This window comes from Ovis canadensis, chromosome 1 (genome assembly GCF_042477335.2).
Source record: "Ovis canadensis isolate MfBH-ARS-UI-01 breed Bighorn chromosome 1, ARS-UI_OviCan_v2, whole genome shotgun sequence".
Taxonomy (NCBI): Eukaryota; Metazoa; Chordata; class Mammalia; order Artiodactyla; family Bovidae; genus Ovis; species Ovis canadensis.
Window position 1 is genome coordinate 69,974,891 of NC_091245.1, and position 11,432 is coordinate 69,986,322.

The following is an 11,432-nucleotide window of genomic DNA, read 5'->3' on the forward strand; positions in this document are numbered from 1 at the left end:
TGTCTTCCCAAAGCACTTAAAATCATTATCATTCTGGCCTTACCTAACTGGGCTTCTGCTTTTCTTTCTGACTCCTCTCATATCATCTCCTCTCCTCATTCACTGCACACCAGCCACCCTGGCCTTCTTTCTGCTTCTTTAATGTGCCAAGCACAGGACCTACTTTCTGTTCCTTTACACTCTTCCTACATCCCCAGAGAAGCATATTTCACCACCTTTACTAAATAATAGTTCCTCTTCCACACCACCGAACCATTGCTTTCAATCAGATTACCATGTTTAATTTTCTTTATGGTATTTTTGCTAACTAAAATGATCTTTTAAATATTCATTACTTATTTATTATGTAAGTTCCTGGTAAATGGGAACCTCTTTTCTCTTGTTCACACTAAATCCCCTCACACATAGTAGATATTCAAAAATTCATTAAATGAAGGCATTTTCTAGATACATGAATGAATTTAAAGGAAATGCTTTAGTTTCTGTTGAGGCCAAATGAATAAGATATTTAAATCAGCCTGCCAGGAAAATCTTTTAAACAATAGACAATTATTTCCCCCATGTATCCTTAGGAAAAGTATTAAGTCACTGATAATAACTTTGGAGAAAAGGCAGTGTTGTTTGAGTTTTCTTATTCCGTTTGAGTCCATACTTCATGAAGTGGAACTTTCTTTTTATTCAAAGTGCTATAAATATTTAAAATACCTAAAATATCCAAAATAAAATATAAGAACATAGAAATTGTTCCCAAGAGAAATATACGGAAGCCTTATTTGTGAATACTTTTATGGGATCATCTCAAAGGTGAAATTGTCTTAAAAAGAAGTTACTTCAGTAGTAATTCATATCACTTGGATAAGGTCTAACATGGCATTTTAATTTCAGAATATATTTTACGACACCCGGCCCAGCTGTTCAAATCCAGCTATTATTACTTCTTCCAGATACCATGGTTCCCAGAATTTATGTTCTCCATAAATGATTTCAAAGTAAGTCAAATATGGTGATGGATATTAACCAGACTTATTGTCTATGATCTTATTGTTTATTATTTTGAAGTATATACAAATATTGAATCATTATGTTGTACACTTGAAACTAACATAATATGTTAATTATACCTCAATTAAAGTAAGAAAAGACTGGTGCCCAAGAGGATAACAAATTAGGAAGTTAAGAATAAAACAAAGATAGACTAAAGCACTGAAAACAAACCAAAAACCCAACAAAACCGGTCCTCCTTATGTTGTTCTGATTTTAAATAATCATTTATTGTATATCTGTTGTGTGTTATGCACTCTTAGGCATCTCCTCTGATGCAAAAAAAAAAAGAAATAAGTCAAACAAATGTATTGTGTTAATGTAATATAATGTAATAATGTATTATTATTAATGAAAACCATTTTAAATTAAAATCCATCTTTAAGAAGAAAAACAGACAAATGCTAAAACTTGATAAATGTTTCTAAGGTTTCGTTTATAGGCATACACATTTATTTTTACAATCTGTTTATATGGCTGTTAATTCAAATTTTTGTGAGAGCCTGTGCCCCTAAAGGCACATCTCTTTCTAGAGAACATTCCATGTAGAGATAAATGATATGAATGCCAGATGAGAGAGTGTGACAGTAGTGGAAGCGGAAGCCCTTGGGGGTAATGAAACCCCAAAACAAAGTCAAACCTGCAGGTGTTGGTGCACCATGTCCAGTGACACCAAGAGTCAGGTGTAGTAGTTAATTGGTTGCTTATTTGTCCAACATGGTGTTAAGTATTTAGGGAGGTTAAAAAAGACATAGTATTTTTTACCTGGAAATGATTCTGCATATACCTCTGACAATAAGGACTTTAAAAGAAAACATAACTCTATGCCATTTTCAAACCTAAGAAAATGAACAACTTCTTAATATCATTTCAGTTCAGTTCAGTTCAGTTCAGTCGCTCAGTCATGTCCGACTCTTTGCGACAGCACGCCAGGCCTCCCTGTCCATCACCAACTCCCGGAGTTCACTCAGACTCACGTCCATCGAGCCAGTGATGCCATCCAGCCATCTCATCCTCTGTTGTCCCCTTCTCCTCTTGCCCCCAATCCCTCCCAGCATCAGAGTCTTTTCCAATGAGTCAACACTTCGCATGAGGTGGCCAGAATACTGGAGTTTCAGCTTAAGCATCATTCCTTCCAGAGAAATCCCAGGGCTGATCTCCTTCAGAATGGACTGGTTGGATCTCCTTGCAGTCCAAGGGACTCTCAAGAGTCTTCTCCAACACCACAGTTCAAAAGCATCAATTCTTCGGTGCTCAGCCTTCTTCACAGTCCAACTCTCACATCCATACATGACCACTGGAAAAACCATAGCCTTGACTAGACGGACCTTAGTCAGCAAAGTAATGTCTCTGCTTTTGAATATACTATCTAGGTTGGTCATAACTTTTCTTCCAAGGAGTAAGCATCTTTTAATTTCATGGCTGCAATCACCATCTGCCGTGATTTTGGAGCCCTAAAAAATAAAGTCTGGCACTGTTTCTACTGTTTCCCCATCTATTTCCCATGAAGTGATGGGACCGGATGCCATGATCTTCGTTTTCTGAATGTTGAGCTTTAAGCCAACTTTTTCACTCTCCACTTTCACTTTCATCAAGAGGCTCTTTAGTTCCTCTTCACTTTCTGCCATAAGGGTGGTGTCATCTGCATATGTGAGGTTATTGATATTTCTCCCGGCAGTCTTGATTCCAGCTTGTGTTTCTTCCAGTTCAGCGTTTCTCATGATGTACTCTGCATATAAGTTAAATAAGCTGGGTGACAATATACAGCCTTGATGTACTCCTTTTCCTATTTGGAACCAGTCTGTTGTTCCATGTCCAGTTCTAACTGCTGCTTCCTGACCTGCATATAGATTTCTCAAAAGGCAGGTCAGGTGGTCTGGTATTCCCATCTCTTTCAGAATTTTCCACAGTTTACTGTGATCCACACAGTCAAAGGCTTTGGCATAGTCAATAAAGCAGAAATAGCTGTTTTTCTGGAACTCTCTTGCTTTTTCCATGATCCAGCGGATGTTGGCAATTTGATCTCTGGTTCCTCTGCCTTCTCTAAAACCAGCTTGAACATCAGGAAGTTCACAGTTCATGTATTGCTGAAGCCTGGCTTGGAGAATTTTAAGCATCACTTTACTAGCATGTGAGATGAGTGCAATTGTGCGGTAGTTTGAGCATTCTTTGGCATTGCCTTTCTTTGGAATTGGAATGAAAATTGACCTTTTCCAGTCCTGTGGCCACTGCTGAGTTTTCCAAATGTGCTGGCATATTGAGTGCAGCACTTTCACAGTATCATCTTTCAGGATTTGAAACAGCTCAACTGGAATTCCATCCCCTCCACTAGCTTTGTTCGTAGCGATGCTTTCCAAGGCCCACTTGACTTCACATTCCAGGATGTCTGGCTCTGGGTTGTGAAGTTCTTTTTTGTACAGTTCTTCTGTGTATTCTTGCCACCTCTTCTTAATATCTTCTGCTTCTGTTAGGTCCATACTATTTCTGTCCTTTATCGAGCCCATCTTTGCATGAAATGTTCCCTTGGTATCTCGAATTTTCTTGAAGAGATCTCTAGTCTTTCCCATTCTGTTCTTTTCCTCTATTTCTTTGCATTGATCGCTGAAGAAGGCTTTCTTATCTCTTCTTGCTATTCTCTGGAACTCTGCATTGTTAATAATTTAATGTCCTTCAAATTCTCTTAACTGTCTCAACTGTCTTTATACACTTTATTTGAATCAGGAACCAAATAAGGACTAAACATTGTATTTGGTTGTTAAGGCTTTTAAAATCATTTAACAGTTCTTTTCTTCTTACCACCACTTTTTTTTTGTAATGAAGAAATTTGCTCATATGTCCTGAGGAATGGTTCATATTCTGGATTTGACTGACTCCTTCATCGTGGTATTATTTAACTAGTTCTACCAACCCTTGTCTTTCCTACTTCATAGGTGCTAGTGCTCTAGAGGCTTGATGGTTTAATTTGACAAGAATTATTTTATAGGTAGTACTGTATATTTCCTAATGCATTATGTCAAAAAAGCACAAAATGTCTAGTTGTCCCAGTTTTAGTAATGCTAATACTAACCAGTGGGCTTACAAATTGTCAGGCTATCCAAATTGCCTAACAACATTTCACCAAATAATTCTAGCAGACCTTGATCATCACTGCCTAGGTTCATTTAGAAAATAGTGATTTTCTATTTCTATTAGTCTTTCTGCTTTTATTAGCTGGAATTCTTCTATAAAGAAGAGTTTTCCACATTTGTATTTGGTTATTCTGAAATATAGTTCCCACAAGAATGGCAGGATAAATGCTTCATAATTTCCCTTTATAAATAATGCCCAGAGTAATGAGTTGGTGCCCTCGAAGCCCCCAGTGATGACCAGTGCAGGTTTTTTTCATATTGTTATGAGTTCAGGATTTTTGAAAATCTGTTTGCTATGGATGGGCATCACTGACTCGATGGACACAAGTTTGAGCAAGCTCCCAGAGTTGGTGATGGACAGGGAAGCCTGCCGTGCTGCCACCCCTGAGGTCACAAAAAGTCAGACATGACTGAGTGACTGAACTAAACTGAATTGATATATCAACTGATCACAGTCTTTATTTTCTCTGATATCCAGATTGTTACAAGTCTGTGTCCCCATGACACAAGAGCCCTTTAGTCAGTAGTAGCTTGCTTCCTTAACGTCCTAAGTTCATTATTTATGTTCTGTTCCAGATCTGAAATCAGTCATTTACTGAAGGAACTCTAGCTCCTATTAGCAGGATATTGTATTTAGAGACCATGATTTAGGTGATCATTGTTACTGAGTTTTCATTGCTTCTGGATCTTTCCATTGGACGTGATTTGGACATACATATTTTTTAGACAGAAAAAAAATTCTGAGTTCTTATCCACAATTTCCAAAGCAAATTTAAGACTACAGAATTTTTACATAACTTCTGTGATGTTATATGAAACATACATACGGTTTTAAGTTAAAAGTCTAATAAAACAATGTATATTCAGAGGAGTCTTACTTATCTCTGTTTCTCTATCTCCATCCTATTTCTTCTTTCTCCCATAGAAAACCATTTTGGCTAGTTTTGTTTCATCTTTTTATTTTTTCTATCAAAAACATAAGCAAATGTGCATATATTTGTTTTCTCCTTATTTCACAAAAGATAACACTATTAATATAAACACTATTTTCCACCCTTGCTTTGTTTTGCCACTTAACGATATATCCTGCAAATTACTCCATCATCATCATACAGACTGTCTCCATCTTTTCTTAGAGTCCTAAAAACTCTAATATGCCATTGTGTGGCTATGCCATAGTTTATTCAACCACCACTACCCCACCCACTGATAAACATTTGTTTCCATTCTTTTTCTGTCACAAATAATGTTCCAACGAATCACCTCCTGCACATGTCCTTTAATATTTTTGCAAGCATGTTTTGGGGTTGAGGGTCTAATTTTAAACTAGAATCCCAAATAGCCAGTGGAAATCTACTGTATGACTCAGGGAGCTCAAACCAGTACTCTGTGACAACCTAGAGGGGTGGGATGAGGTGGGAAGTGGGAGGGAGGTTCAAGAGGGAGTGGACATATGTATACCTATGGCTGATTCATGTTTTTATATGGCAGAAACCAACATAATATTGTAAAGCAATTATCCTCCAATTAAAAATAAACTTTTTACAAAAGAATCCCAATAATTCTGATGTAGCTAGTTAAGAGACACATTTTGAGAAATGCCAGTATAGAGATTTCAGATTGTAGGGGGGACCCATTTGTGAGTCATGATATAAGTTTTGCAATTCAGTAAAGTGACTTGCAATTTGAATTCTTAAATATAAATAGAACAGAACTGAAGATATCACTACATGCTGTAATAAGTATAAGAATTATTTCTTTAAACTTTCATTTTAGAAATATATATGTAGATCTATGAACTGGATCACAATATAAAATGTGTTTATTACTCTAGGTTGTGGTCAAAAAGAAGTTCAAACAGGAGGTGGTGATGGATTGGTTGTCAGTAAACAGATATAACAGGTTAGCTGGAACATTAGGGTAGGCTTTAGGATAGAGATAGTACTTAGCTCAGCAGAATGTGAATAGACACCAAGAAGACAGGATACTTTTCATAAAGGTGAAGTGTGGGGAAAAAAAGGTGAAGTGTGCATGGGGGACTAAAGGGAAGAATATAAAAAATAAAGCCAGGTCGGCAGAAATGTATAAAATGTGCTTGTAAACAATGAGGTCTCCAACCTGGCTACAGCAGAAGTTGGGAGCAATCACTGCACACTGACCATCATTCTCTTTCAAAAGCCAAATATTTAGTTACTGTTAAGTAGCTGAAAAGTCTCAATTATTCTTTTCTCACTTACCAGGCTTTGAAACATCTGTTTACTAGTCACAGCACTGGCATTGGAAGAAAAGGATGTCGACTAACAACAGAAGATCTTGAAGCTTACATTTATGTTTTTTCTCAGCCTGGAGCATTAAGTGGTCCAATTAACCATTACCGAAATATCTTCAGGTCAGTATAATTTGTTCTTTTTAAACAAAATATTCATTCCACACAGAGCCAATATTTGATTTTTAAGATTAAGTTCACCATTTATCCAGATACTCAAATTATTTTGGTTTTTATAAGTTGCATAATCTTTTTTTTATAGAAAATTAAACATATGGAAAAATAAAGAGAATAATACAGTAGCTATCCCATGTAGGTGTAACTTGTTTTATCCATAACTCTATCCACTTCTGTCCCTTTGGATTTTGAATAGATGTATATTTTTAGTTATATTTTTAAATAATCATTTAAAAAATATCTGTTAAGCATTTTCTATATTCTGGACTATGCCAACACTCAGAATACTATAATGAGCAAAATGAGACAAGGTCCTTGATCTCACAAAACTTGTAGCTGAGTAGAGAAAACAGCGTCAAGCAAACAACTGCAGTAATGAATGTATGGTTATAAACTAACATAAAGACTTTGAAAGAAAGGGATGAGAATGGAAGAAATAACGCTTGAATGAGGAAATTAAGGATGAGTTTGGTATTGACTGGATAAAGTTTGGAGTAGGGAGACTGGCATTCCAGAGAAAGGAAACAGCCTCTTCCAAGGCTTTGCAGGAAGATGGAAGGCCATGGTTTTAAGTAACAAAGTGGCATAGCCAGAAAGTGAGGATGTAGAGAAGAGAAGGGAATGAGAATGAGTCTGAGAGGTAGGTAGTGGCTGGTCAAGCAGAGCCTGGGAGACCATATTAAGAGCCGTGAACATGAAGCCAGTGAATGAGAGTTTCAAGCAGAAAAATGATCCAATTTGTATTTGGATATAGTCACTCAATATGGAGAATGCGTTGAGAGAATGAATGTGGTGAAACTTCAGAAATCCAGGCTGAAGAAGATGGCAGCTTGAACTATTCCAAAAGCAGTAGAGATGGGGAGCGTGGGTAGATTTAAGAGCTATTTAAGAGAAAAGTTGACACAGTTGGTAATGGGTTGGATGGGGAACTGAGAAGAAGGGAGATGTCAAAGATAACTCCTGAATCCCTGCCGTGAACAACTCTACAGATACTCAGGCCAATCACTGAGACAGAAAGTACTAGAAGAGAACTCGTTTTGAGGTCATAAATTTTATTGACCTTAGACTAGTTGGGTTTGAAATGGTGCCTTAGATTATTCAAATAGTCAGTAGGCTACGAGGGTCTGGAATTCAGAGGAGAGAATCTGGGGTGAGGATATGTGATATCTTGGAGTCACTAACAGATAAATGAGGCTTTTGTTTCAGAAGATATTGTCTAGAGAGAAAATATAGTGTGAAAGATAAGACATGGAAATTTGTTTGAGTTTGGACTCTACATAGGAGAAAAAAGATTCTCTTTGAGTATTAGCAGCCACAGACTGCCTTAAAAATGTTTAGGGGTTTGAATTTATGCTACTACCATAATACTAGAAGTCTTAGGGGAAAAATTCTATTTTAACATCATCATAGGCTGGTAATACTCCCTAGGGAACCTAGCAGAAACAAAGACAGAATCTCTCTGGAAGATACACCTCAATTCAGGCTCACAATATCCCCACAGATAAGGTCCACTGAAGATGAGCTGATAATCCAAATTACAAAAAATACCAACCCACCAATAGTGAGTCAGAACACAATTGCAGCAGAACTCCTAAAATTTTCAAATAATAGAAGTAATAAAGACTGTAAAGTAAGTTTAAATTATTAAATATATGAAAGAATAAAAATATGAGTAAAGAATAAGAAAAATATCATGACAGGGTGGAAAGGGCTGGAAAAGAACCAAAAGAACTTCTAGAAATGAAAAGTATGTTATTGAAGTCTTAAAGTCCATAAGTAAGTTAAAGAGCAGGTCAGACAAGCTAAAGAGCATTATGAATTAGAAGGCAGATCTAAAAAGAATTACCTAGAATATAATTTAGAGAGATAAAGAAATGAAAATATAAAAGACAGGTTATATTTGACATGTACAATAGAATTAGAAATCATATAGATAGATAAATGATAGCTAGATAAAGTTGGAAATCACTGACATATAATATATATGTAATAATTTGTTTTCTAATAAAATAAAATAATAGAAATAGAATGTATTATTTCCAAGCCAGTAGAAAGGGACTAGAAAACTATCAATTCAAAAGAAGGCAGGAAAGGAGAGAAAGGAAGCAAAGCAGGGTAAATAGAAAGCACAAAATAAGATGTCAAAAACAATTTCAATATGTCAATAAACACAGTAAATATTAATGTGTTACACCTACCAGTTAAAAACCAAAATGTCAGATTTGATTGAGACACGAGTAAATCACAAAGACACAAAAAGGTTGAAAGTAAGAGGATAGAAAAATGTTGTAGCAGGTGTTACTTTAAATGAAACAAAATCTCTCAAAGTCTTTGAATATGAAATCCAGGAGACTATATGAATGAAAAGAGAAGTAAATCCCATCTTCTTTTTTGACTAACAACAATAACAAAATACACAAGTGTAAAAATATATGTGTATTTTTTGCAAAATAGAGATGTTGATTTAAAAGGTACTTGTAATAGTCACTCAGTCGTGTCCTGGACTCTTTTTGATCCCATGGACTGTAGCCTGCCAGGCTCCTATCTCCATGGAATTCTCCAAGCAAGAATACTGGAGTGGGCTGCCATTCCCTTCTCCAGGGAAACTTCTCGACACATGGATCCAACCCAGGTCTCCTGAGTTGTAGACAGATTCTTTACCATCTGAGCCACCTGGAAAGTCCCAAAAGGTACTTGTAGGTAATAATTTATCAAGCAACGTAGACAGACATTGCAAAGGCTACAGGTTACATTTTATAGGATATAGCAACATTGTCTGAAGTTCATGTATTGTCATTTACTTTTCACAAATAACATTTAAGAGAGTTATTAAATTGTGGACAGGAGATATGAATGCTGGTTTTAAATGTTCTCAATTTATCCCTTTATCAGAGGGATAGCTTTGTGATGCAAAACAGTATGTTTTAAGTAGCTATAAGGAAAGAGGGAAAATATTCTCATATTTTTGAGATTCTTTTACTAACAATTAATCATTCATTAAGCAATGGCACCCCACTCCAGTACTCTTGCCTGGAAAATCCCATGGACAGAGGAGCCTGGTAGGCTGCAGTCCATGGGGTTGCAAAGAGTTGGACATGACTGAGCGACTTCACTTTCACTTTTCACTTTCATGCATTGGAGAAGGAAATGGCAACCCACTCCAGTGTTTCTTGCCTGGAGAATCCCAGGGACAGGGGAGCCTGGTGGGCTGCCGTCTATGGGGTCGCACAGAGTCGGACACGACTGAAGCAATTTAGCAGTCATTCATTAGGAGGACTTGCATTCCCAAGATTAAGCTCTAGAATCCTGTTAATTAGCTTGGAGAGAAAAAACAAAACAAAACAAAATGGAGGCCTGTGAAGTTCAAAACTGACAGTTTTACATAAAGGCAAAAGATAATTTTAAACTAGATTGTTGTAGATTAATGTTAGTTGCTCGGTCGTGTCTGACTCTTATGCGACTCCATGGACTGTAGCCTGCCAGGCTCCTTTGTCCATGGAATTCTCCAGGCAAGAATACTGGAGTGGTTTGCTGTTCCCTTCTCTAGGGTATCTTCCCAACCCAGGGATGGAACTTAGGTTTCCTGCACTGCAGGCAGATTCTTTACTGTCTAAGCCACCAGGGAAGCCCCTGGTGTAGGTTAAATCTAGCTCAAACCTTCTGAAAGCTCAACTGATCCTTGACTCTTTTTACATACAGTAATTAAGGTAATACAAAAAAGTAATACAAAAAAGATCTTCATGACCCAGATAATCACGATGGTGTGATCACTCACCTACAGCCAGACATCCTGGAATGTGAAGTCAAGTGGGCCTTGGGAAGCATCACTATGAACAAAGCTAGTGGAGGTGATGGAATTCCAGTTGAGCTATTTCAAATCCTGAAAGATGATGCTGTGAAAGTGCTGCACTCAATATGCCAGCAAATTTGGAAAACTCAGCAGTGGCCACAGGACTGGAAAAGGTCAGTTTTCATTCCAGTCCCAAAGAAAGGCAATGCCAAAGAATGCTCCAACTACTGCACAACTGCACTCATCTCACACGCTAGTAGTGATGCTTAAAATTCTCCAAGCCAGGCTTCAGCAATACGTGAACTGTGAACTTCCAGATATTCAAGCTGGTTTTAGAAAAGGCAGAGGAACCAGAGATCAAATTGCCAACATCCACTGGATCATCAAAAAAGCAAGAGAATTCCAGAAAAATATCTATTTCTGCTTTATTGACTATGCCAAAGCCTTTGACTGTGTGGATCACAATAAACTGTGGAAAATTCTGAAAGAGATGGGAATACCAGACCACCTGACCTGTCTCTTGAGAAATCTGTATGCAGGTCAGGAAGCAACAGTTAGAACTGGACATGGAACAACAGACTGGTTCCAAATAGGAAATGGAGTATATCAAGGCTGTATATTGTCACCCTGCTTATTTAGTTATATGCAGAGTACATCATGCGAAATGCTGGTCTGGAGGAAGCACAAGCTAGAATCAAGATTGCCCGGAGAAATATCAATAACCTCACATATGCAGATGACACCACCCTTATGGCAGAAAGTGAAGAACTAAAGAGCCTTTTGATGAAAGTGAAAGAGGAGAGTGAAAAAGTTGGCTTAAATCTCAACATTCAGAAAACTAAGATCATGGCATCTGGTCCCATCACTTCATGGGAAATAGATGGGGCAACAGTGGAAACAGTGGCTGACTATTTTCTTAGGCTCCAAATCACTGCAGGTGATGACTGCAGCCATGAAACTAAAAGACGCTTACTCCTTGGAAGGAAAGTTATGACTGACCTAGACAGCATATTGAAAAGCAGAGACATTA

General features: G+C 37.2%; 1 protein-coding gene across 2 annotated transcripts in view; it reads left to right on the forward strand.

Annotated features, from left to right (window-relative positions):
• The window catches only part of EPHX4 (epoxide hydrolase 4), a 35,255-nt gene that overhangs the window by 14,875 nt on the left and 8,948 nt on the right, over positions 1-11,432 (forward strand). For both annotated transcript variants that reach the window (XM_069597907.1, XM_069597917.1), the window contains 2 exons: positions 886-989; positions 6,410-6,558. In XM_069597907.1, coding sequence (XP_069454008.1) covers positions 886-989; positions 6,410-6,558 — 253 coding nt within the window. The remainder of the gene's footprint in view (positions 1-885; positions 990-6,409; positions 6,559-11,432) is intronic.